This window comes from Coenobita brevimanus, chromosome 64, assembly GCF_032717465.1.
Source record: "Coenobita brevimanus isolate Jiangsu-jjx chromosome 64, ASM3271746v2, whole genome shotgun sequence".
Classification (NCBI taxonomy): Eukaryota; Metazoa; Arthropoda; class Malacostraca; order Decapoda; family Coenobitidae; genus Coenobita; species Coenobita brevimanus.
Window position 1 is genome coordinate 1,669,613 of NC_137017.1, and position 26,672 is coordinate 1,696,284.

Sequence of the window (26,672 nt, forward strand, 5' to 3'; positions counted from 1 at the left end):
TGCTTAAATGCACTCACATTTTCCATTTCCTCACAATCCAGCCTCACTGTACATTCAATGACTTCATTTTTCTTGACAACCACTTTACTCTTCCCTATATTCACCTTTAGATTCCGTTTCTTACATATGGTACGCTCCCAGACTCATTTACCAAGCCTCGCAGTTCCCCTTCATCTTCACTTAACAATGCAGTATCATCTCCAAACAACAGAACATGAAGTTTCCAAATGCTGTCCTCTCCCATTAGGGCCACTCCAACATCTACTGCCTACCCTGTATCTCTTTTATACGGTAACTCCATCCATATACAGTACAAACTGAACAACCATGGAGACATAACATATCCATGATAGAAATATTCACTCAGTTCACCATCCACACACACACGGCAGCCCTTGCACCCTCATACCTACTACACGGTATTCAACAGCTTTCCATTTACTCCATATAGCTACTTTTAACATATTCCATATGACTGCCACACACTTCTTTTACACCTTTTCCTTTGTACAGTATTTATCCCTTTGGATAAACCACAGGAGAGCTCCCATGACAAATTATGACAACTTTATGACAGAGATTATCTTTCATAACTGTATAATTTTATTTATGACACTCAACTTCTGCAGAAATAACATTCATGTTACTAAAGATTGTATAAATCATTTATGACACCTAAATTCTGTGGAAATAACATTCAGGTTACAAAACAACATCGTTTGTTGACATAGGCAGTGATGTCCTACAGAGGGTAATGGGTTGATTTGGGCATGAAACTCATTTATCCCCACATCGTTACGATTAGGCTGGGTTATGTTAGGTTGCATTAGGTTAGGTTAAGTTATCAGGGATGAATGATTAGTGACTGACTTTGAAGCCAAATCAACCCAAACTGTGGGCTGTTGCTTCAGTCTGCCTGTAAAATTGGTGAGGTTGTATAGTTGGTATCTTCAAAATTAAGCATTTCCACAACTTTTTAAAACTATCACAATGATCTATCTATCTACATAAAGCCAGATGCCAAAATCCCATAAGGGGTGGCCATTTGTCTTGGAGTTTGTTGTTTTATGGGGAGGGGCAGTAACCCTCCACCAACCCACTTGCTGACACATAGGGAACACGTATGGGTTGGTTATATGTTTACCACCTGGTGTTGTAAATGGTTTCCTGGCTTACAGGAAACCATTAGGCTTGTCACTCAATATAAAGCCACCTGAAAAGGGCAGAAGAGTAATAAAAAGTGACAGGAAAGATGGAAGAAACTGGAAGAGAGGAGGGCAGACACAGAAAGATATGATAAAGATGAAGGAAAAAGTAGGTAGAGCTACATCAAGTGAGTGAATGATGGTCGCCACCACCTACCACCACAGACTTACACTATAGTTTAGAGACTTAAAAAAGAAAATACAATTGTGCATTCTATGCATGGGAGTTCTCCTGCAGTGTGACCAAACCTTTAGTCTCCAGTCCTTCTATGGCTGAAGAAAATAGCCTGGAGAGAGAGTATACAATACATGCAATATATACATATATACATATATATATATATATATATATATATATATATATATATATATATATATATATATACTGCGATGGAAATGTCTTAAAGAAGATCCCCCCTAATTTAAGGGGTTTATGTTATAGGAAAGGCTGGAATACCTGATGGGCTTGACTATAATGAATGACAATACCATAAACATCCATACAAAATATATATATATATATATATATATACCCCTGTATATATACATACACAGTATATGTAGCTAGATGCCATAATTCCGTAAGGGGTGGCCATTTGACTCGAGTTAGTTTTATTTAAAATAAATTAGCTATCTATTGCCAGACGCCATAATCCCGTAAGGGGTGGCAATTTGACTGAGTTACCGGTATTTGTTTTACAGGGAGGGGCACTAACCATCCACCAACCCACTTGCTGACATGTAGGCAGCATGTATGGTTTGGTTATATGATTACCACCCAGTGTTGTAAATGGTTTCTTGGCTTGTAGGAAACCATTTGGCTTGTCACTCAATGTAAAGCCACATGTAAAGGAAAGAATAGCAATAAAAAGTGACAGGAAAGATGGGAGAAATACGAAAAGAGGAGGGCAGGCACAGAAAAAGAATGATAAGGGCTAAGGAAGAAGTAGGCAACACTACATCAAGTGAGTGGGCGATGGTCGCCACCATCTACCACTATCAGTGCTTAAATTATGATGGTTTTAGCATCGTACTTCCATGATAAATTAAGGGAAAACTTTCTCAGTGCTTGCAGTCACAGTTCTGAATTTCATGTTATCTCATTTCATGCAATGAAAACTAAGTGACTGCAGCTTGAAGTGTGCTACTAGTGTTGGCCTCAGAACCTTTATATCTTACAGTTTGATTTCAGAATATTTTTGGCATTACAGAGCACAATGAAACAGCATACCCATGTACAAAGAGGATCACTGTCTTATTTCTATACTGTATCATAATACAATATAACCTGCAGTGTGTGCTATTGTCATCCTTGAAGAATCCTCGTGTTTGACACTCAGGAAACTTTTATCTTTAGAGTAACATACGAAAAGCATGTTCTTGCTTCGTATGTGATGTGATGTGATGTGATGTTGTTGAGGTATTGCCTTTACAACGGCACCTCTAAACGATTTCCTTCTTTCTCTTTTCTGTTTCTTCTGTCTTTCTGTGGTCACACCTCCTCTTCTCTTACAACGTGTAAGCTATAATCAGTCGCCTGAATTTCTGAGCTCCGGCAAACCACGTTGAGTACACCGCTTCCCGTCCAATCAGCGAAGTTAAGCAACGTTGGGTCTGGTTAGTACTTGGATGGGTGACCGCCTGGGAACACCAGATGCTGTTGGCATCCCTACGTGTCAAGTGGGGTTGGTGGAGGATTAGTGCCCCTCCCTGTAAAACAATTAACTCTAAGCCATTGGCCACCCCGTCTGGGATACATGGCTTCTGGCAATGATGATGATGATGATGATTCACTTTCCTTTCTCTTTTTTTCCAGCATTTCAATATTATTAATTTCTTTTTTTCAATACCACTTGTATTAAATAGGAGGTTCCCAAGTATACTATTTCTTTCCTCTATATATGGCTGTTGTAATTCTACCAGTTGTGTTCTTTCTTCCATATATCCTGAGCAGTCTAATAAAAAATGTATCAAGTCTTCTGTCTCTGCATTACACATTGGACAATTTGTCTCAGTTCCCTTGAATCTATTTCTACTTGCTAAATTTAGTGTATTAGATCTGCATTTAAACAGGATTATGGAGGCTGGTGTATTATCATATATTTCATCTACTCCACCTATTTCTTCCATTTTTTGTATACTTCTAAGCTTGATTTATTTTCCATGTCTTTTCTCCGCCTTTTTGTGTCCTCCTCATATAATTTCCTGGTTAGTTCATCTTTTGTTATATTTTTTTAACCCTTCATTATTTAGGTCAAGATCTTTTAGTGCCTTCTCACATTCCCTCATCCACTTGCTCTTGCGTTCCCTCAGCTCTTCTACAATTTCAATTAATAGTGCCTTATTTCTTCTCTTTAAAATACCTTGGAGATATTGAAGCTTTGCCTTCTTTATTTTTGTTTCCATTAGTGAGGCTCCTACTTCACCCCTCAGGCAGCATACTGCAGTGCTCATATTACCACCCAGCATTGTTCTATACACCCCATTTTCTATTTTCTGTAGTTTGTCTATTTCTTCTTTATTAAAATCAATTACTCCTGCAGCATACAGAACTCAGGGAGTGCTAGGCTCTTCCAGTAAGTTTTACCGATTAAAATTTTATTGCAGCTCCTAGCCATAACAGAGTAGGTTAAGTTTGCTAATCTTTGTGCTTTCATAATGATGTTTTCTTTATGTCCTTTAAAGCAGTCTTTAGAATCCACTATTGTTACCCCCAAATACTTAATTGAATTTACCACTTTTATACCCTCTATTTCTGTTGGTTTCTCCTTCATATTGAATATAATAAATTTACTTTTTGCTTTATTTATTTCTAGTCCACAGGTTTTACTAATATTTGGCACCTGGTTTGGTTCTCACTCAAGGGTGTACCCGGTGTCATTTGCACGGAGTGACATGCTGGAAGTTACCATTCCGCTCACCCAAAATCAATGTCGAATATACATTTCACTTTGGTTACTTGCATTCCACTGACTGATATTCTAACATATACTTAGCATGTATCTGCTACGGCTCTGGCGGTAATTTGCCCTAGGACACCGAATGTTTAAACATTCGTACTTCGTTGACCGCTGCACTCCCGTAGGTTGATTACGTCCCCTTCGGCCTGATCGCCAAAAAATATATTTACAATATCTACCTAACAGTGTAAAACATATTTTTCGCTGAGCAACTATGTTGGGTAGTTATGCATATATAATCATACAATAAAAATATCAACTATAATACATACTGGAGTTTTAACGTAGTCTTCGTTTGTTCTTAAATTATTTGCAATGTCTAATTAGACCTAGGTAAAAACATGAACTCCAGCGCCTCCTTAATAAATATATGACTTTTAAACATGATAATTTAGAGTATGTAAAATTCGGGAAACGTTTGCATTTAGAATATGGTTTATGTTATATGTATTAATAGATATAAAATTAAAGGATATAAGTAGTGTTTTATACACTAATTTTATTACACGAAGAGATATTTTACTGCGTATTGTTAAGGGAAAGTAACATAATATAATAATAAAAGTTGATGAGAAGAAAGTCCATTATGGAATCCGTACTTAATCATCGGCGTTTGCCTAAATAACACAGCGGACTGCGAAGGGTTCAAACGAGGAGATACATAACATAAAATATTCGCAATGGTAAGTGTTTGTTACAGCTTTCGTGTCCAAGTGGCGCAGTATGATGGTACGAGGAATGTCAAGAGATCAAGGAATTATTGGAGAAATGAGAGAGGAGGGGGGATTGAAATGTTGAGATAATGCGTCCATGTGCTGATGGAAGAAGGATTTGTTCCCCCCCTCCCCGCCAGAAGAAAAGATTATGGTTTAAAGTGCATGTGGAGTACTGGTGTTGAATTATGCGAAGTGAACATATTTTTAGACAGATTGCAGGAGAGCTTCGATTAACAGAGTAAAATTTTATGACGATACCGTTCGTAGACTTACCAGTAAAATGCACGGGATTCACAACTGATTACATAGATCCTACTGCCTGCCTGCATTTCTGTATCTAAAATAAATTTGTCATATCGTCCCTTAAAAACGTGAGATTTAGATATCTGTAAGAGTAAAATAGAGATTCCAAATCCCTGTGCACTTGTATAGGTAATTTTTTACAAGTGCACAGGGACATCTTTTTGGTGAAACCAAGGTATTTCTAATAGCTTTTAATGTGTTTTGAACGAATCTGACCTTCTTTTCTGCCGCAGATCAGTATATTTCAAGATTTCCCCCCACAAGAATGGGGGAGATGGGCGAACCCGGTGTTTTTGGGTGGGGGAAGTCTCATAATATATTCGTTATCCTTGTGGTGTGATACAATATGACATAAGGACCAAGGGTTCTGAATTACTGCCAGTACCAAGTGAACACAGTTTCACCTTTACAAATCATTTCAGAGTTCATCGCACCCAGAGGTAATGATAATTTTTTTGGTGGGTGTACCTAATAATGTAAATGTGAAGGTAACATTTGTCGATCCTTGGTACTAAGTTACTTTGATAGTCTTATGAATTGCAGTCTGTATGAGTTGAAATTTGGACCCAAAATTTTAAAGCCACTGTACTTTTAGAATTACTGGTGATCTAAAGGTTAGAACACCCATCAGAGGGTCAGCCTGGCATAGATTTGATTCTTAGGAGGTGATTGGAATATTTCCAAATATGTGATGCAATGAAGGGAAGCAGGCTCTTCATCTACCCTTGTTTTGGATTATAGTGGCATAGCTTTGGACCTGTGTGCCTTGATGTTGGTTAAATGGGATTGTTAGAGTTTTTACCTACTGTATATAAGATTTGCTGCTTCATGCAGTAGGCAAGCCTTGTGCTTCTACACCTCAGTGTGGGTAAAATGGGTTAGATTGTCACTGGTATATTAACCCCAAACTTTTCCAGAATCGACTAACAGGTCAGACAATAATGATTTCAGCTTAAATGGGACTGTGAGTATAAGGCCTTCTTCAAAATTTTTGTTTACTTATAGCAGTTTATAGCAAGGATGAAGTTTGGGTGACTGTTTGTATCAGGTTTCATTCCACAGACAGTTGACTGCAGGTTCAAGTTGCCCATTTTCCTTAGTCCATTGTTCTCCTTTTGGTGGATAGAGGGACTTTAGGGATTTTGTATTACCAGGCAGTGAAGTACCCAGTTATAGTGTGTTACTATGTAAAGGCATCTCTCTCCAGCATGCCACAAATAATGCAAAGATTAAACATTATATGCTTTTCCCATTACTGTGCGCTGTACTTTTCAAATTTTTGATAATTTTTTAAAGTACCAGTGCCCATCAAACCCAAAGCTCATCATGAACTTCAGCACTGTACTGTAGTGCACTTGTGGTGTAATGGATAGAAACCCCCACCTTACGTGACAGCCTCCCAGATTTTCACCTTAAGAGGTGAGTGGAGGTTTTTCAGTAATGTAATGCTAATACAGTAGAGGAAGCAGGTTGATCATCAATCCTAAATATTCTGTATAGTACTGGATTATGGTAGCTTAATGCTGGTGTCCCTACTCCTCAGTGCAGGTAAAATGGGCATGATTACAACTAGTTTGTAATTATTTAAACCTTTGTGGATCTTGACATCAGAGCACTTCTCAACCCCAGGCCCTTTGTCAACTACTAAACTGGTTGTGTCATGTCTAAAACACCTTGTGGGTTTGATATCCAAGAGGTGACTGAAGGATGTTGCATCATGAAATGCCATCAGAGGAAGAGTGCTGTTCATCTTCACTTAAATGTATTGGATTATGGTAGCCTAGCCTTAATCCACTACTTCAGAAAATATTTTGTGGTTCTTGACAGAGTGTAGCTGTACCAACGCCCATCAACCCCAAACCCTTTTTGAACCAGCTGACAGGACAGGCAGTAATGGTGAAACTCAAATGGGGCCATGAGTATAAGGGCATCCTTGTGGCTGTCGATGGCTACATGAATCTTCAGGTTGGTTGGTTTCTTTCTTTCTTCTCCCACCCCCCCATTGAAATTTGGAAGTTATGTTCCCCCCTCCCCACCTCATGTCATTCTTAAGTGGGAAAAAGGGATCAGGATGATGCAGGTAATTTCTCTTAAGCTTATAAAATGTGTGAGTCCTGAAGCTGATAATTTCTTGTTCCTTGGTTTTTGGACACTATCTCATCCCATTCTTAAGTGGGAAAAGAATTCATGATGATAATGATGAAGTCACTGTGACATATCTAAACTTAGTTTTTCAGCAATTGTAGAAGTATCTTTTATTTTATATATTTATTTATTATTTTAACATGGCATTTAAATTTTTGGAGTTATGGAAGTATATAATTGTGAAAAAGACTCTTCTTAAATTATGCATGTTTTTACTTTTTAAAAATTTATATTTTTAAATTGGCTTGGTATGTTTATTGGTTGCTGTTATATGCACTGTAGTATGTTTATTTTACTATTGCAGTATGTGCAGTATGTTTATATTTACAGACCAATGAGGAGAGTGAATGTGAGTGAGGCAGAAGGGGGGAGAGGGAGGGGGAGGCCAAAAATGAGATGGAGGGATGGAGTGAAGAGGTATATGGGAGAGGGGTGTGTGAGCTGGACCAGGGCAGTGAAATGGTAGGGGAAAGAGCAACGTGGAGGTGATTTATTTGTGGCCACCCCTTATGGGATTAAGACGTCTGGCAGTCAGTAGAGGAGTAGTTAAAATATGTGCAGTTTATGTATTATATTATTATTGCAGTGTGTATAGTATACAGCAAGACCTCCTTTTGTCAGAAACTCCTGTAAGTTGGATGCAATTTTGGATTGCTTGCATCTTGTAGGTGGTTGGCAAGGTATATTACTAGAGACATAAGTGTAGTGTGAGTGTAAACATAAGTGTGATTATAAATTTGATGGTAAACTCAAACCTCGATGTAAGGGACTAAATTGGGAATCAACATGTCCCTTACTTGAAAATGTCCATTGTTTTACCACATATAAAGACAATCTTATTATGAAATGCAATGACTGTTTCACTTATTTATATGATTATGAATATTATTTTAAGGGTACTGTATAAAGAAACATATTAATGTGTATAACCTAGACATTACGTATCATTTTGAATGGTCTTGTCTGTTTGTCTGGTAGAATACGGAGTGCCTTAAATCCGAAATCCCTTAAATGGAGGTCCCATAAATCGAGGTTTGAGTGTATATTTATTTTTTATTTTTTATTCCCATAGTATGTAACCATTCTATAGGCAAGCTTCCTTGTCCACCTGCTTCATCATGGCAGTTTTTCATGATTGCAGTTTTATTAACAAAAAGAAGAAGAGGTGATGGCAATCATCATCCTTTCACTTGATGTAGTGCTGCCTACCTCTTCCTTCACCATTATCATTCTTTTTCTGTGTCTGCCCTCCTCTCTTCCTATTTCTCCCAGCTTTCTTGTTGCTTTTTAAGTTTTTATTACACTTCTTTCATTTCCAGGTGGCTTTACATTGAGTGGCAAGCCAAATGCTTTCCCGTAAGCCAGGAAACTATTTACTGCAGTGGATGATAACCATATAGCCAGCCCATACATATTCCCTGCTTGTCAGCAAGTGGGTTGGTGGAGAATTAGTGCCCCTCCCTATAAAATAACTAAAAGACAAACAGCCATCCCTTACAGGATTATGGCATTTGGCTGTAGATAGGTTATCGTCATTACTGCTGGCAAAATTGCCTTGATTGCAGTTAGCCTATGAGAAAAATTAAGGAAAGTCAAAGGGAGCACCAGAAATACTGTGCTCCTCCATGCAGTGGAAATGCTTAGAAAAATTAAAATAAAAAAAAATCTGTTGAGAACTGTAAGCATTAATTCTATCAGTACAGTTAACACCAAATAAAACAGGCTGGCAGTGTGGTAGGTCATTGAGTACATATTGGTTACTGTGGTAAAGGCGTGGCTCACAGTGACTGGCCTCCTGTTGCACCAACAGCCTCAGTCATTGTGACACACACTGATTTAGCAGGCAACCTATTCAGCGCACAAAATCTTTTCTGTTATCACAACCCGATGTAGGAACCAAAGCATGGGTAAATTTTGTTAAAGTGCATTACAGTATGTATGTATTAATCTCCGTTGTCACACATGGGTTTGCACAGCCTGCTAAAACAAAACATTGGCAGTCATACAGCACCATTATTTTAGTTATCAGTGAAGCAATATCCAGTACAGTGTACCCCCACACAATGTGAACTCTCACAGTGTTAATCACCTACAATGCGAGGTCAACCCAGAAAATGCTTATTTTTATTGAATGCGAAATCTACAAATTGAACTTCCCAACATGCGAATCGGCTGAATGATTCCAAGCGAAAAATGGACTTCCTGCCATTACTACGAGTGTCAGGCTGGACAGTGCGAGTCAGTCACATGAAGGCAGGTGGCTGGCAAGGAGCCAGATTCAAAATGGCGGGCGGCTGGCCAGCTGTCTGCATGCCATCTACCGACTTTCCTGGGTAAACAGACACTTTTCCTCCATATTGCCGTGAGAACATGTGTTGTACCTCACATCCTGTGGTCGATTTTAGCATTGTAGCAGTATCCACCTGTTCATCATGGTCTTAGCTGTCGACTTTGAAGGCTTTATGGCACCTCCAGTGACAGTTAAAGTAACAATGGGGTCCCCCGCCCCGCGGAGCAAGTGTAGAAGCCTTGAGCCTCGGATACTCACCCCACTCCCTTCTTAACAAGCCCAGAAATCACTTAAATAAAGGTACCCGTTGTTCTGTTTGTTTGTCTAACTAGAAGTTCTATTAGACAGTATTAGCAGGGTAGAGTAGGCTGGAAGGGGACCCAAAGTCCAAGCCCTGGGTGGGCTGTCCACCATATACCATTTTTCCCATAAGTTCTTTGGTTCACACAGTGCAAAATCGTAGAATGCGAGGGTTTCTGCCGCCCATAAACTCGCTTTGTGTGAGGGTGCACTGTATGTTAGTATGTTGATAACTATAATACTGGTACATTTATCTTTTGCAGCACAGTACAATAGACAGCAGCCTCGCCTAAAATTAACAGGAAAAGTACTAAAGAAAAATGTGTTCATTACAGTTCAGTGAACAGTGGGGATATTAAAGACCCATGGAGAGAGTATTACAGCTGGTTGTTGAATGAGGAGGGTTTGACTGGAACAGGGAAGTTTGGAGTCAGCAGATCCAATGTTTAGCCCTTGGGCTTTGATTGATGTTGGTACTGTGAGCTGGACAATAGGCAGGATGCAGGTGGGGAAGGCAGCAGATGTGTGTGGGTTGACTGCTGAAATGTTGAAAGCTTCAGGAGATATAGGAATGGGGTTAATCACTGACTTGATAAATATGATTATATATGAGTGTGTTGTCACAGATGATTGGCTGAAGAGTGTAGGAGTAAATGTGTACAAGGGGAAGGGTGATGCCCTGGAAAGAGGAAGTTATAGAGTCATAAAGCTTGTAGACCAAGTAATGAAGGTAATGGAGAGAGTTCTAGAAGGTATAATTAGAGAAAGAGTGAATATTGATGAGATGCAGTTTGGGTATATGCTAGTCAAAGGGACCACTGATGCCATATTCATTGTTGGACACCTTCAGGAAAAATATATAGGAAAGAAAAGGGAACTGTGCCTTGTTTTTGTTGATTTGGAGAAAGCCTTTGACAGATTTTCCAGAGATGTGGTGAAGTGGGCAATAAGAAAGCTTGGAATCGAGGAGTGGCTGGTTAGGGTGGTTATAGCCAAGTATATGGGTGCTCGCATCCAGGTAAAGGTGAGTGGAGATTTGAGTGAGGAGTTTTCCATGAATGTTGGTGTGCACCAGGGGTCAGTTTTGAGCCCCTTGTTGTTTATCGTGGTACTTGAAACCCACTCACCTGACTTCAGAAATGGACTCCCATCGGAGATGTTGTATGCTGATGACTTGGTGTTGATTGCAGTGTTAAAAGGAGACAGAAGAAAGATTTAGGAAGTGGGGAAATGATATTTGGCACAAGGGCTTAACCCAGTTCGATGTATCCCTTGGTGATTTCCCACACTCACCACCCTAGTATCGTAAAGAAAATCTTGCTTAATGTTATTGGTGTGACAAAGTCAGACGAATGCATTCAAAGCCACCAGCGCTCTAGTAGGCAAACGATACCAAACATATTGTATCGCGTACCCGCTCACACACACACACACACACACACACACACACACACACACAGTCATCAGAACATCGAAATACAGACTGTCAATTCGCGAAACCACTGGATACTTATCTACATCACATGCACCCTACTTCTTCCATACATACCCCTTCCTAAACCATCCTCAGGCAGCATGGACTGGGACTTTACATGATGATAATGATTATGATAATGCTACCATATATTTGTTTCTAATGAATGAATATAATATTTAGCTAAGAGAGTTTCAGCTGCAGCACTCAAATCTCTGTTTCTTGTCAAGGACTTCGTAGCACCAGCTACTTCCCATCCTTTTGTCACTACTTTTCACTTCTGAACATTTTCCTCCCTTTTTCTATTAATGTACCCAGGTATTTGAACACTCTTACCAATTCCAGTCTCTCTCCATTCACTGTAACATCAAAACTCCTGGTGTGATGTTTGACACCAAAGTAATATAAACATATATTATGCAGTCTTTGAGTAATTAAGTGTATAGAGCACATGAAAATTTGCTATATTTTTATTTTCTGGTCCCAGTCAGAGTGAGATTGACTGTAATATATTAGCCACAAAACATAAAAGATTGTCACTTGTAACTTGGACCAGCGAGACACACATTTACAGTTTGGCACACCATTGCCAAACATATGAGCCCATAATGCATACAGAGCAGATCATACGCCTTTTCTTTGTGTTCTCTCATCCAATGATTCATATGCGTCTAAATGCTTATGAAAACCACGAGGGGGGGTAGGTAGATCATACCTGTCAAACACGTATGAAAACTGTGAGAGGGTTTAACGCAATACTGTACTTCCAGACATTTAGAAATGAACTGATATTCTCTCTCTCTTTCTCTCTCTCTCACACACACGATTATCGACCAATTTGTCCTTTCTCTTGGGGATGTCCTGAGAATTTCCGTCCAGTCTGACCTCTGTCATAGTAAGTATTGGGAAAACTTGAAGACAGGATGGTCAAACACCTGGAAAATCACTATCTGAATATGGACTCCCAGCATGGGTTCATATGACATAGATCATGCCTAACCAACTTGCTTGAATTTTTTCATAAAATGCTGAGTGAGAATGACAGGAGTAAAGGCTTAAACATCATTTACTTAAACTTACAGAAGACATTCAACAGAATGCATCACCTCAGACTGATGTCAACATTGCATGTACAGTACTGTACTCTCTGTTAATAGAGAGGTTGCATTGTGGATAGAAGATTGGTTAACAGTGAGGAAAAATGACTAGAGATCAATGGAATTTCTTCTGATTGGGCTTCAGTCAGATCTGGAGTTTCACGAGGATTAATCGTTGGTCCACATATGTTCATTATTTATATCAAAATCTTAGATGTTGGTCTGTTAATTGTGATCACAGTGTTTGCAGATGACATCAGACTTGGAGCAAATGGGACCTGTCTTTTATTGAAAACCTTCAGGGAGACTTGTATAGTTTAGGGAAATGGTCTGATACATGACAAATTCCATTTAACTTGGAGAAATGCAAGTTGATGCATATTGGCCATGCAAATCCTGGGTCAGACTAGATGTTTTTGCAGAGAACTCTGGGGATGATTGAGTTGGAAGAAGACTTAGGGATTCTGATCAGTAGTGACCACAGTTCTTCATTCCTGGGACAGAATGTAAGATATTGAGTGTAATGCTAATAATTTCCTCAACTCTACATTGGTATGGGTGGTGTTAGGGAAGTACCTGTGCTCATGCTTGCTGCTGGTGATGCATATCGTGGTGGATATGGCAGGAGTGATTGTCAGCTTGTTGCCTTACTGTAGATCTGTGCCTGAGGTGTGTTGAGGCAATCATGTTGCATTGTGCAGGCTGTGCCTGCTATATGGTGAGGTTGTTATGGTAATGTCATGTGAGGCGATACGTAGAGGCAGCTAATGTATGGGAACGTTGTTCATGGACAAACATTCTTCAACATGAGCTTCATGAATGCGGAAGTTTTGTATGCAAGGTGACATATTTGTGACCTACTCCAACATGATTTATTATGTAACTGCAGTCTGAATCATCCAGGTCAGGAAAAAAGTCGTCCAGCCAGTCTCACAGCGAGGTGTGTTGCCACTTGTTTATGCTGATTACATATTGCTGCTTTAGTTTGTACAGTCAATCCTCCTAAATTGCGTGTTCATAAAGCATGGATTCATAAATCGCGGCTAAGTGGCCGTCAAACTGCTGGCAACCTTAAATCATTGTTAAGTCACGAATATCGCGGACCTAAGCACCCAAGTGGGCCATTTCCGAGGAGAACTGTAAACTACAGCATTCAAACTGAAAATCGCGACCCAACAACCAATCACCACACGTCCCTGGTGGCAAGTGTGCATACTAATGCCACCATGTTGTTGTTATTCTTGTCCTGCCAGTCCGCACACTACAGACCGTTGCCGTGGAGTACGAGAGTTACCTGCCTTTTTTGTGCAACTTCCCCCCGCCTCCTACCTGCCAAGGCCCCTCCTGATCCCCCGATGAAGTGCTCTAAGCAGTATGGCGTGAAGAAGCTGCTGCTGTTGTTGTACAGTCAACGTTTGGAGCTCATTCGTCATGTTGAGAAGGGAGAGAAGTTTTCAAAGCTGGCGAAAGAGTTTGGGAAGAACGAGTCGACCATAAGGATGATCTACAAGAACAGGGAGAAGGTGAAGAAGTGCGTCAAGGCTTACCGGGTGTGGTGCAGAGACGAGGCAGTAATTTGGACAGAAAGGTGTCTGGAGATGTTCGTCCTGAGGCAGGCAAGGAAGAATATTCCTGTCGACAGCTAAGTCATTAGGAAGAAGGCTAAGAGTTTTCACAAATAGGCAAGTCAATGGCTCGGTATCAGCCCCCCTAAGCCCTTCCATGCTAGCCATGGGTGGTTGGCTAACTTTCTGACAAGAAAGCGCCCAAAGAATGTTTGCATGACAGGAGCGAGAACGTCTGTTGACGCAGCCACGGCAAAAGACTTTCCGACCATCCTCCATGCAGTTTTGGAGGAGGGGGGGCTATACAGCAGAAACTATTTTCAACATGGACGAGACTGGACTCCAGTGGAAGAAGCTGCCTAGCACCACATACATCCCACATCAAGACCGACAGGCCTGGGAAAGGAAGCTCGACATGGGGCGCTACACAGTCATTTTTTGCACCAACGCCAAGGGAACATTCAAGATAAAGCCTTCATTATTAGTAAGACAAGAAAACCCCTTGCCTTCCGCAACCTCAAAGACATGGATCAGTCAGGGGTGTATTGGCGTCAGCAGGCTAAGGCATGGGCTACCACAGACATAGTCTTGGACTGGTATGACAGATTTGTTGAGGATATGAAGGCTGATTGCAAACGTGTTAAAGTGCCATTGAAAGTGTTGCTGCTCATGGACAACGCTCCTGCCCACCTACAAGCCCTAACCTCATGCCACCCCAGATTCAAAGTTATGTTCATCCTACTCAACACCACCTCTCTTCTCCAGCCGCTTGACCAGGAGATAATAGCGAACACGAAGCTGTTTTACACCCAGTTATTTTATCACCAGTTTACCTCAGCTGTCATCAACGATGCACCGGAGCGGCAGTTGCTGAGAGAGATCACAGCAGGCAGCAGCGATAGTGAGGCAGAGGCGGGTGTTGTTGAGCCTGACCCCGGAGAAAGTCGGGAGGTGTTGTCTGTGTACCAGTTCTGGAGGAAATTTAACATCAAGGACTCTATCAACACACTACTAGAGGCATGGGGCAAGCTTAGTGTTGCAACGATTGCATGTGCCTGGCGCTTTCTCCTGCCTGACCTCACAAGTGAAGATGCTCCAACTCAGGGTGTAGAGGACAACGTACAGACTGTTGTTCAGCTGGCTTGGAATCTGGCAGGCTGTGGTGAAGTGTCAGCTAGTGACATAATGGACATAATTACTGAGAAGGTTGATGATGCTGAGGCTGTCGTGGAGGCTGTTATAGAAGATGACGAGCACTTGGAAAGGCAGACCAACCGTGAAGTGAGTGAAGTGAATGTGCAAAAACGTGGCGGGCCTTCTATGAAGGAGCTCAGTGATTTGCTTGTTTACGTTGACTTGGCCAAGGAGATTGTGAAATCCATTGAGCATGATGAGGAAAGGTGTAGTGAGAGTATTGGTTACCTAGAAAAAGCTGTGCATTTTTACAAGGACTTGCATAACTGCAAAGCTAATGAGAGACATCAGGAACTCATCACCCACTATTTTGCCTGGGTGCAGGCAGAAGCCAAGTCTGAACCATAGCCTGGCCCTTCACGCACTGAGGATGTGGATGATGTAGCATTTGTCATCTCTGAGGTAGACTTGGAGGGCTTCCTGAGGGAAGCAGAGGAGCTGGAGATGGAAGAACAGCATGAGGGGACACCCCCACCTCATGCTGAGAGGTTCTAAGTTCTTCACAACACCACCCCACTCCATTCACTTAAGAAATTTCGTCATAGGATTAAGGTGAGACCTTTATCATTTCTTATTTCTATTTAATAAATGCAGTGAATATTCCTAAATTTGTATGTTTGTGTTAGGTGGTGCCTAGTTAGGTGTAGGTAGGGTGCTGTGGGGGCGGGTTGGCCAAAGTCCAGACCCAAATTAATTTTTCACAGTTATTACCGTAGTCATAAATCACTGAATTCGTAAATCACGGCAGTGATCTAGACCTAAATTGCCGCGATTTACGAGGTTTGACTATATACTCCCAGGTTCGAATCCTGGCTGGGGCAGGGAACAGTTTAAGGATTTGAATTTCATAAAAGCAGACTTTCCTGATCTACCAGAAGACCTGCCGACATGTCATAAAAATACCCCCGCTAATACCAATACGCCAGTCCTGTATGAGACAGCCCTAGCATGTATTCAATATGGACGGTGGGTGTTAGCGCCGAAGTGGTGACATGTAGAGGTGTGCGGTACGTAGGAGGACTACTGGGCCTTGAGAGCAGGCTGTGAAGCCTATGCCCAGAGTCGGACACATAAAAAAAAAAAAAATATATATATATATATATATATATATATATATATTTCACAGAGTGTTCCTTCTCGTTTGTGTTCTTCATAATTGATGAATTAGCATTCCAGTCATCTATCCTTGTTGTGGTGAATGTGGAATTTCTTGTGCAGTAATTCTATGAACATTTTTATTATTTTTACCAAATTTCCCCACTTCCAAAAATTCTGGGGGAGTGGACATTCGGACCACCACTTGGTGGTGGTCAGAATTAAAGTCCAATTAAAATGGAGAAATAGGGGAAGGGAAGGACAGAAGGAAGTAGTACATACAAGGAGTGTGTGGAAAAGTTACAAGAGGATGGAGAAAAGGCAAAATATAAGAGGGAAGTGGAGGAGTGATTAGGTAAATATAGATGGAGCAGATGGGGGTCTTGGAAGGTGTGTGCAAGATATTCACAGAAGAAATCTGTGCAGCATGTGAGGTGGTGTGTGGGGTACAGAGGAAATGAAAGGGGGTGCAGGGAACAGCATGGGGGACTGAAGAGGTGAGAGAGGCTGTGGCACAAAAGAAGAAAGCATATACAGTAGTGAGTGGATGAGAAACGAGAGGCGTGGAAGAAGTCGAGAGACAGAAGAGTTATATTTAGAGAAGAAGAGAGAGGTGAAAAGATTAGTAGGAGAGAGTAAGAAGAGAGTGGATGAGGAATTTGGAAGGAACTTGAGTGTAAAGTGGAGGGAATGTAAGAAAGTATTTTGGAAAGAGGTAAAGAAAGTTAGAAAGGGTGCCAAAGAAGTTAGCTGGGGAGTGAAAGATAAAAATGGTATATTACTAGTGGAGAAGAGAGAAAAAGTGAGCAGATGGAGAGAACACTTTAAGGAATTATTGAACATAGAGAATGAAAGTAATGGAAGTATAAGTGGCTGGGGAATGGCTGGGAGAAGGAGGGATGTGAGAAGAGAGGAAGAAAGCAGTGGGATGGAAGTTGTGGAAGCAATGAAGAAGGTCAAAAATGGGGAAAGCCCCAGGAATTGATGGAGTGTGTGGTGAAATGCTGAAGGATGGGAGAGAGGTAGTGGAATGGATGTGGAAGATGTGCAGATTGGCCTGGGAGGAAGGTAGAGTCCTGTAGGATTGGAAGTCAGATATAATTATTCCCCTGTACAAAGAAAAGGGAAAAAAGAATGTGTGATAATCATAGGGGCATTTGTCTTCTTAGTGTAATAGGGAAAGTATATGGTAGGATACTTATGACAGTTGGGGAAATAACAGGAATTAGTTGGAGAAGAACAGGGATGTTTTAGGAAGGGATGAAGTTGTATAGATCAGATATTCATTCTTAGATCTTTAGTGGAAAAGTTTCTAGAGAAGGGAAAGAAGTTGTATGCAGCCTTCATGGATTTGGAGAAAGCATATGACAGGGTGGATAGACAAGGATTGTGGAAGGTATTAAGAATATATGGAGTAGATGGGAAGTTGCTGAAGACTGTGAAGAGTATGTATGAGGGTGGTGCCAAGACTGCAGTGCATGTGGATATTGAACTGAGTGAATTTTTCTGTTTGAAGGTTGGATTGAAACAAGGATGTGTCATGTCTCCATGGTTGTTCAGTCTGGATCTGGATGGGGTTATAAAGGAGATACAAGGTAGGGCAGTGGATGTTGGAGTGGCCCTAGTGAGAGAGGGCAGTGTTTGGAAACTACCTGTACTGTTATTTGCAGATGATATTGTGTTAAATGAAGATGAAGGGGAGCTGCAAGGCTTGATGAATGAGTTTGGGAGTGTGTAAGAAACGGAATCTAATGGTGAATGTAGGGAAGAGTAAAGTTATGGTCTTCGGGAGAATTGAAGTCACTGAATGTACAGTGAGGCTGGATGAGGAGGAAATGGAAAATGTGAGTACTTTGGTAGTGTGGTGAGTAAGGATGGAAGTTTGGAGGGTGAAATGCTTGAAAGGGTGCAACAGGGAAGGAAGGTTGTTGGCTCCTTGAAAGCAGTGATAAGAAACAGGGAAGTGAGCATGGAAGTGAAAAAGTTACTACATGACAGTATTGTGATACCAATTCTAATGTATGGAAGTGAAGCTTGGACCTTGTTGGAGGGAAAGATGCCAAGAGTGAGAACAGTGGAAGTGAGTTATTTGAGAGGAGCATGTGGAGTCGCATGGAGAGACAGACTGACAAATGAGGAAGTGAAGGAGTGTTGTGATGTTGGGATGTGGATGTGATAGGAAACGTTAGGAGGAACACACTGAGGTGGTTTGGCCATGTGGAGAGGATGGAGAGTGAGAGACTGATGAGGAGAGTGTATGTGAGTGAGGTGGAGGGGGGGAGAGGGAGCGGGAGGCCAAGGATGAGATGGAGGGATGGAGTGGAGAGGTATTCGAGAGAGGGGGGTGTGAGCTGCGAGCAGGGCAACAAAATGGCGGGGGACAGGACGACTTGGCGGCTATTTGTTTGTGGCCACCTCTTACGGAATTAAGCATCTGGCAATACGTTAGATAGATAGAGATATCTTTTTATTCAGACTTATTGTCCCAAGCAAATAAGCAGCTTATCAGTTTCACTTACCTGTACACCTTTCCAGGTAATTCATAAACAAGTATGTAAAGTATGATGCATACAGCAAGGGAGGTTGTGAAGAGACTGGCAGTAGGCTGTTTATAATAAAACGTCACAGATTTACAGAATCAGCAAGGCTTCATAATTGTTGCAGACTGTCTTGTTTTTTGCAGTTTTCAGTTTGATAACTGATTTGACTGTAAATTGCTTCGGTATAAGAGTTTATAAATTCAGTAGAACCTCAAAACTACAGACTATCGGAAGGGGGGGGGGGTCAGCAGGGTTGGCATCCCCCCCCTGATTTTTATTTTTATTTTTATTTTTTTTTTATTTTTATTTTTTTTTCATACAAAAATGTTGGTTTACAATTGCTTATTTAGTCTTTCTAACTGCCTTACTCAGTTACTCACCTGCCTTTTCCCTATAATGAACTTTCCTCTTGGGGCATTTTTGGATGTGAGTTCTCACTCTTTCTATTTTAGCACTTATTATTTGGTGCAGTATTTGCAGGCTGCTTTCTGTTTATCATTTTCTAAAATATCAACTTCATCCCATTCTGTTGCCTTTTTCCTGCCGCTACCAGCTGGCATTTTGTTGCTGTCGTCCTCTCACTACCAAGGAGAAACTGAGACTGAGACACTGAGTACTGAGTCAGGAGTAGTCAAGCCTACCTCACCCATCCATTTCCTGTACAGTACAAGTTAACAGAGGCTTTGCCCAACCAGACCACAGCATGTCTCAAACTAGTGTCTGTTCTTCAGATAACACTTAAAACCTTCTGTTTCACTCTAAATTACTTTTTAATTGCTTATTTTAACTGATTTATATATATATATTTGGAATAAGAAAAAAATAAAATAAAACTCATTTAAACCCCCTCAAAACCAGTGGGTTGGGTAAAAAAAAAAAAGTTTTTTTTTTTTTCCAAAATGGGGGGGGGGGGAGTGTGTGATCATACTGATTGTCTGGAGTTGCCAATATTCCTAGCCACATTAAAATCATCTATCTATCTATTGCCAGACACCATAATCCTGTAAAGGGTGGCCATTTGACACTGAGTTAGTTGTTTTACAGGGAGGGGCACCAACCCTCCACCATGCCACTTGTTGACATGTAGGGAGCACGTATGGTTTGGTTATATGGTTACCATCCAGCGTTGTAAATGGTTTCTTGGCTTACAAGAAACCATTTGCCTTGTCACTCAATGTAAAGCCACCTGTAATGGAAAGAAAAGGAATAAGAAGTGACAGGAAAAATAGGAGAAATAGGAAGAGAGGAGGGCAGGCACAGAAAAAGAATGATAAAAGCTAAGGAAGTAGCCAGCACTACATCAAGTGAGTGGATAATATTCTCAAATCATCACCCATATACATGCGTGTATATACCTCTATGCAGCATTGAAAATAAAAGCCACCTAGTAAAACTATATACAGTAGTCGATGATGTTTTCCTTAATTGAAGAGATGAAATCCTGCTTTGACTGTACTGTATAGTACCATTGATGAATAACTTACTTAATTCTAATCAGAGGAGCTGTTAAGCTCCACTTACGTCATAGTATGAGGCACCCCAGAAGTACTTGGTGTTGCTGTTGTGTTTGTGTACCATGATGTGAGTAGAAGGTTTGTTGCAGGGGATGGGGGGAATTGTGTTTGGAGTGAGAGGAGGAGTGTTTGTGGAAGTGTTTCACCTGTCACATACCTATGTACTATGGTGTTGTCTGGTAACTGTAAGTGTAGTGCATGTGATGTGGATCCACTCTGCAGAATTGCCTTGAATAGATCCACTGGTTCATTTGGTGTTTTTGATGTGTAGGGAGCAAACCAGGCAAATGTACTGTAGTGTGTTTGGGACTCAGGGTTGCTCTTGGTGTCTCCAGTAAGTGTGAGGAGAAAGGAAACTACTGCTGGAGGACCATTTCCTTTTGCACAAAAAACAGCATTGGGAGCAGCTACTCCCACATGGTAGACTGCACCTTGCCAGGCTGATTGAGGTCCTCCTCACAGGTTGCAGGGTAGGTTGGGGAAGTTTGGCTCCCAGGCATGAATTCACGGTTGTTCCCCCACGTCTTGGGTGCACAATGCCACTTTCAGTAGACTTTTCCCCAGTGCCTTTAGGTAATGTGATGAACAAGGATGGAAGTTTAGATGAAATGCGTGAAAAAGTACAGCAACGAAGAAAGGTTATAGGTTCACTGGGAGTATTGATGAGGAATAGGAAGGTGAGCAAGGGAATGAAGAAAAAAACAAAGTTTTGTGATTGCCATTCTGATCTATAGACGTGAAACTTGAACTCTATTGAGAGTACACAGGTCAAGAGTGAGGGAAATAAAAATGATTTACTTTATTTGAGAAGAGGATATGAAAGTAGAGAGACAGACAAAGTGATGTGAAGGAGCATTATGATGTTCATATGAATGTGCTGGAAAGCATTATTTAATGGAGAAGTACCATGAGATGAAAGTGGGAGATTGATGAGGAAAGAGAGTGAGAGAGAGAGAGAGTGTGTGTGTGTGCCTGTGTGCGTGAGAGGTGGAGTGAGGGAGGAGAATGGGGAGATTGAAAATGAGATGAGGAGGACGGCATGAGTTGGAGAAAGGGCAGCCTGTTGGCAGAGGACATGTGGCATTGAGGCAATTATCTTGTGGCCACCCCTACCAGGATCAAGGCATCTGAATATTAATAGCTTATAAATACATTTATGGCTGTGGGGCTTAGCTGTTTGGTCTTACTGTTTTTTTTTCCCCTAAACTTTTGAGGTGATTTTTTAAATTGCAGTTTTGAGGCCTGATGCTTTTGTGGTTCACATCCAGATGAGCCTGGAGTTACAAGAACAGCAACAAGGTGTTAGGGCTTTATTCTTAATTTACCAGGCTTTCCAAGTAGAGAATTCCCACTCATATATGGAGTATAGCATCACCACCACCACCTTTTCACAGCTTGCCAACACTGAGGAGTACATTGAAGGTCAATCCACTGGGACTCTGGGGGAGGTGCTCATCAGATGCAACAACGTCCTCTACATTCGTGGTGCTGAGGATGATGAAGAGGAGGAGGGACAGATGAAAGAGTAGATGAAAAGGAAGTGGCATTAGATTTAGGTTAAAGTTTAGTGAAGTTAGGGGTTTTGAAGCTTTAGAAGAAATTAAAAAAGAAAGGACAAGAAAGTAATAATAGAAAAAAAGCAAGAAAATAACAAATTCTAACAATTGTGATGAAGAGACATGTGGAATGATTTAATGATGAAGTACTGTAGAAATTGGTGTGAATCTGAGCATGCTAATAGAAAAGCCAAACTGAGACAGAACAAATGGAGGGAGCAGGAGGTATTATCATTAAGATAGATGTTGAGAGCTAGATTAAGTAAATAGCTAATGAAATGTTAGGTTGAAAAGTAATGAGTAATCAGGTCTTGCTATTTTATTGTCCATCATACTGTTAGAATAATGCAGTGTTTCACTATTGCATTAGATTATCAAAATACTGTATGTCTATTATTTCTGAATTTCATATACTGTTTATTTACCCTGTTCAGACTGAAGAAATATTGTTAATTTTGTAGCTCTTTATTAGTGATGAATTTCTTGTACAATTTTATTTAAACTTCAGCTTCATGACATCCTCTTCATAAGCAGGCTGTTTAACGATTTTATACATGTTTGGAATTCCCATTATAGTAAAGGGATTAAAGAAGGTAACATTGAACCCCTTCAGCCTGGTGAAGAGTTTTTCATTTTCCTGCTAATGTCCATCTATTTTAAGCAACTTTGGAAACCCCTCTCATACCTTAAAGTGATTAATGAATGTTGTGTGTACTCCATTCAGTTCAGCTGGAATCTCCTGAAGCAAATTATGTAATGAGGAATTATTAAGAATGAAACAGAGAAAGGCATTGTTAAGTGAGGTGACTTGCAAAATGTAGTTGAAATCCAGGCTGTCATTATTGCCACATATTGCAAGAATGTTTGGTGGATCTGGTTTAGTTCATTTTTGTGAAGATAATCATCACTAGTGTAGCCAAAGTCAGTGAAAGTATTAGTTTAGTTCTCATCATAAATTAATTTTTTTTAGTTTATATTCAGGGTTTTCTCATTAAACTATTTTTTATAGAATTGCTACTGCATTTTATTTTCCAGTCCACACATTAAAAATATTAGTCATCTTCATTAGCATCATCACCGTCATTATGATGCCTTCATCATCATCATCATCATCATCATCATCTTCATAATCATCATTGTCAGCTATCAGCTGATTTTACTCTACTTCAGGACATGAGTTTCTTCTGGCTTTATGTGTGTTGTCCTTTCTGTCCTGTCAAGTCATTGAAGAATGGGAAGAACAGTCAGCAGTGTGTCCATTGAAGCCCCTGAATCCTGACTGGCTCACAAGTGTAACTATCTGCATTTTTAGTTATTTATTTTTATTTATTTTTTAGATGATAAGCATATCCATAAGGACTTACATTTGTGTCAGATTTGTTATACAGAAAATAAAATGTAATAGAGAGTGTAATGAAAACATTTCATGAAAATATGCCAAAAAGCTCAGATGAGTGTTGTCGAAGTGGTACAGGTATAAGGCTTTGTTGGCCTTTGTATGAAAGTAGAAGTGTTCAAAGTGAGGACAGAAATTATCATGGGATGTGTCTGATGATTGTTGTTACTGTAACTCCAGACTCCACAGGATATGAACCTAGTAGACTACAGGAAATTTGCCTTTTAAGTTGGTCACCCCTAAAAATCGTGGTTTGACTAGAGTGAAAGATTTTTTTTGTGTTGTGGCATGGGAGCTCTTGTTGCAGTTAAGTGAATTACTTGTGACTTACATTGTGCTTGCACTATAGCAAGGAAGGGTGATGGCTGCATTACACTATGGCCAGGTGCACTTGCGCCTCTCTTGGTAGGAACATAAAAAGAACATTCAAGAACCCCTTAGCATGAAGGGGGACCGCCCTCAGTGTCAGGAGAGGCAATAGCTCTCAGAACTTCCTACGACTACATACCCTAGCCACAGAGCTTACTCCAACCCTACTTCCACCACATAACTTTTCCCTCAAATAGCAAAACTATTCTCCACACTCAAGAGACTCTGCAGCAAGATCAGTCCTTTTCACCTGTCAGGCTCTCCATGCTCTCCATGACACACTGTACACACAAAGCAGCTTCATTTTAAAGCCTACTGCTAAAGGCGAATCCACATGTGTCTCTGAACGTGTTTGCAACAAATTATGTTTGTATATATGTATGCAGCAGTATCTGAAATGTTTGCAAATGTGCTTCAGTGCTGCTTGTAGACTTTTGGATTGTTGTTATTACTAGATCATCAGCATAGAACAGTGTTGTTGGTAGGTTGTGGAGAAAACTGTTAAAATGAGTTAAAGGATGGAACCGTGTGAGAGGCCATTGGGTAGTACAGTATTCTGAACTCTAGAGACGTTGTTTTTAATAGATATCTTGGTGTTTGCCTGAGAGGAAGAATGCCTGTCACTTTGTGCCTTTATCTTCCGTGTTTGTTTAAGATTTTGCTTATCAGGAAAAGTCTTGGTACTGCATAAAAAGCTTTGTACAGTATGTCTTGTTTACTAAGTGTCTTTCTTTCTAGGGGTTGTTTCTAGTTGAAATTTTTGAAATGAGTTGAATCAGTAGTAGTAATACTAGTAGCAGCAGTATTATTATTATTATTATTATTATTATTATCAGTGGTAGGTCGGGGTGCTCACCATCCACTCACTCGATGTAGTGCTGATCTCGGGTGTCTACTCTTTCCTATCCTCCATCCTTCTTTCTTCCATCTTCTGTCTCTTCCTTCTTTCTTTCCTCGTCCTTCTGCCTGGGGGTGACTTTACACGCCCTCTTCTGTCTTTCTTTCCTTCATTTTTTCCTGTCCTTCTGCCTAGAGGTGACTCTACACTGAGTGACAAGCCAAATGGTTTCTTGTACACCAGGAAACCATTTACACTACACTAGGTGGTAACCATATAACCAGATTTTGGCGCCTGGTAGTTTAGTGGGTAATTACGGCGCTCCAGTCGGATTGAGCTGGTTTATATCCAAGGAATGGTTGGAGTTTATTGCTCACGTGATGCCACTCAAGGATGAGTGAGGCTGGTCACTCTTATCTTAACCCGTCACGTCCCGAGGTTTTCCGCACCTCCGACATCCCCCAGTCCCGAGCCTTTTTGGATTTTTTTTTTTTTTTCTCAAACTTCCGCTTAGGTTGAGAAACGAAGGAAAATCACCAAGAAAGGGCTTACCGTGGTCTATAAGTGGTCGGAACAGGTGAGATCCCCCGCGCCAGGTATCTTATTCTTTTATTGACGTGTCAGGCGCTCACGTTTTCTATGGTAAGGAATACTGGGAGAAACAACACACAACACCCCTATATTTATTGAATTTGAACTAATAAACAATAACAGTAACAATAAAATGGATTCAGACACATATATATGAAAAATAAGCATTGTACCATCGCGCGAGCATAGCGAGTTCAAGTCCGAGTCGTAACATGCTATATGCTAAGTTTCTTATATCAGTCAACATATCATTTTTTTCTACTTGTATACTTCTGTTCCAATGACATTTTACCATTTCAACTGTTTGTAAGTGTTTTCAGATGTTTTCATTCATTATGATGACATGCAGCATAAGTTTAGCGTACATGAGCTTAGTAAGCACAATCGCTATGACTCGTATTTCAACATACCCAATTGTTTTATCTCTTTCCAATTATTTTTCCCTTTACATAGAACCTTTCCTCCACCACTGTAAATGTTTTCAATTATTTACATTCATTACGAAGGCATTTAGCGATATGCTAGCGCATATTCACGTAGCAACCACGATCTCAAACAGTCGTGTTTCATCTACTTTATTTATTCACTCCAATTATACTTTCCCACTTACATTACACACGTTTACACCCCTTTACTGCACTGTACATACTTACTGGCATTATTTATTCAAGTGAGCGTCAGAATATCGCATGAAAATACCCTGGCAATGAATGTTTCGACCAACATAATACTCAAACACTTATATACTAATTCTTCACATATATTACACACTTTCCCACTTGTTGACTTCTATTTTCAATATTACGGGCCTTATTCATTCAACTGAGCGTCAGGATATCGCATCTCTATACACACGCTATGAATATTTGGCTTAGAATATATTTCAGCACTTACAATAATTTGAACTTATACCCGTAAGCATTTCCAATAATAATAATTATATAATTACGGGCCGTATTTATTGCACTGAGCGACAGAATATCGCATCATAAAACCCTCGCTATGTACTGTATGTTTCCACTTACAGCATATTTATACACTTACATACAAATTTTGCACTTATGTTATACCCGTATGCACTTTATACTAATATTTGGAGATCAACATGACTGATAATTTCACTGAGCGTCTGTCTGTCGTATGTACTTCATAGTTTCAGCGTCCTGTCGCATTCACACCATATCAGAATTGCATCAACGTGTGATATTCGCTGAAACATGGGTGAATACAGAGACCCACGTCACACTCAACGCACTCATAGCGGGTGTCCTTCCTCTGTGTTGTGAGTCTCACCCGGGAATTGCTACACACGTGACACCTGCGTTGGGGCCTCTGGGGAGGGATAGGAGTGGGGAAATGGCGGCCGGATATTCTCAGGGGAGTTTGGGCAATAGGGGCAGTGCGGGTGCGATGTTGGGGCCTTTCTACAGCATAACGTGCAAACATCTCTTTTGTGAGCTCCCTCACGAAGCCTTCAAAGGTTTCCTGAACTCCTGTTGTCATGGCGTGAAGGTGGTGACAATT

General features: G+C 40.6%; 2 protein-coding genes and 1 pseudogene across 7 annotated transcripts in view; 2 read left to right on the forward strand and 1 right to left on the reverse strand.

The window, feature by feature from the left end:
- LOC145404587 (small ribosomal subunit protein mS37) overlaps positions 1–25,144 on the reverse strand; it is a 43,238-nt gene extending 18,094 nt beyond the window's left edge. Inside the window, exon 1 of one of the 6 annotated variants that reach the window (XM_080276104.1) lies at positions 25,110–25,144. The gene's annotated coding sequence lies outside the window, so the exon portion shown is untranslated. Of the gene's footprint in view, positions 1–4,064; positions 4,083–4,191; positions 4,311–4,437; positions 4,559–25,109 lie in introns of those variants that run through there. The other 5 variants (XM_080276102.1, XM_080276100.1, XM_080276101.1 and 2 more) reach the window with 5 other exon arrangements.
- Positions 2,754–2,871, forward strand: LOC145404754 (5S ribosomal RNA; annotated as a pseudogene).
- SmF (small ribonucleoprotein particle protein SmF) lies at positions 4,775–23,164 on the forward strand. Its single transcript, XM_080276295.1, has 3 exons — positions 4,775–4,848; positions 7,012–7,149; positions 21,793–23,164. The coding sequence occupies exons 1-3, from the start codon at positions 4,846–4,848 to the stop codon at positions 21,925–21,927; spliced, it is 276 nt and encodes a 91-aa protein (XP_080132421.1). The 5' UTR covers positions 4,775–4,845; the 3' UTR covers positions 21,928–23,164.
- Positions 25,145–26,672: the final 1,528 nt, after the last annotated feature.

Bases quoted from the DNA above. Each gene is read 5' to 3' on its own strand.
- SmF (XM_080276295.1), top strand. The intron at 7,150-21,792 runs GTTGGTTGGTTT...ACCTTTTCACAG, and splicing joins ATGGCTACATGAATCTTCAG to CTTGCCAACACTGAGGAGTA.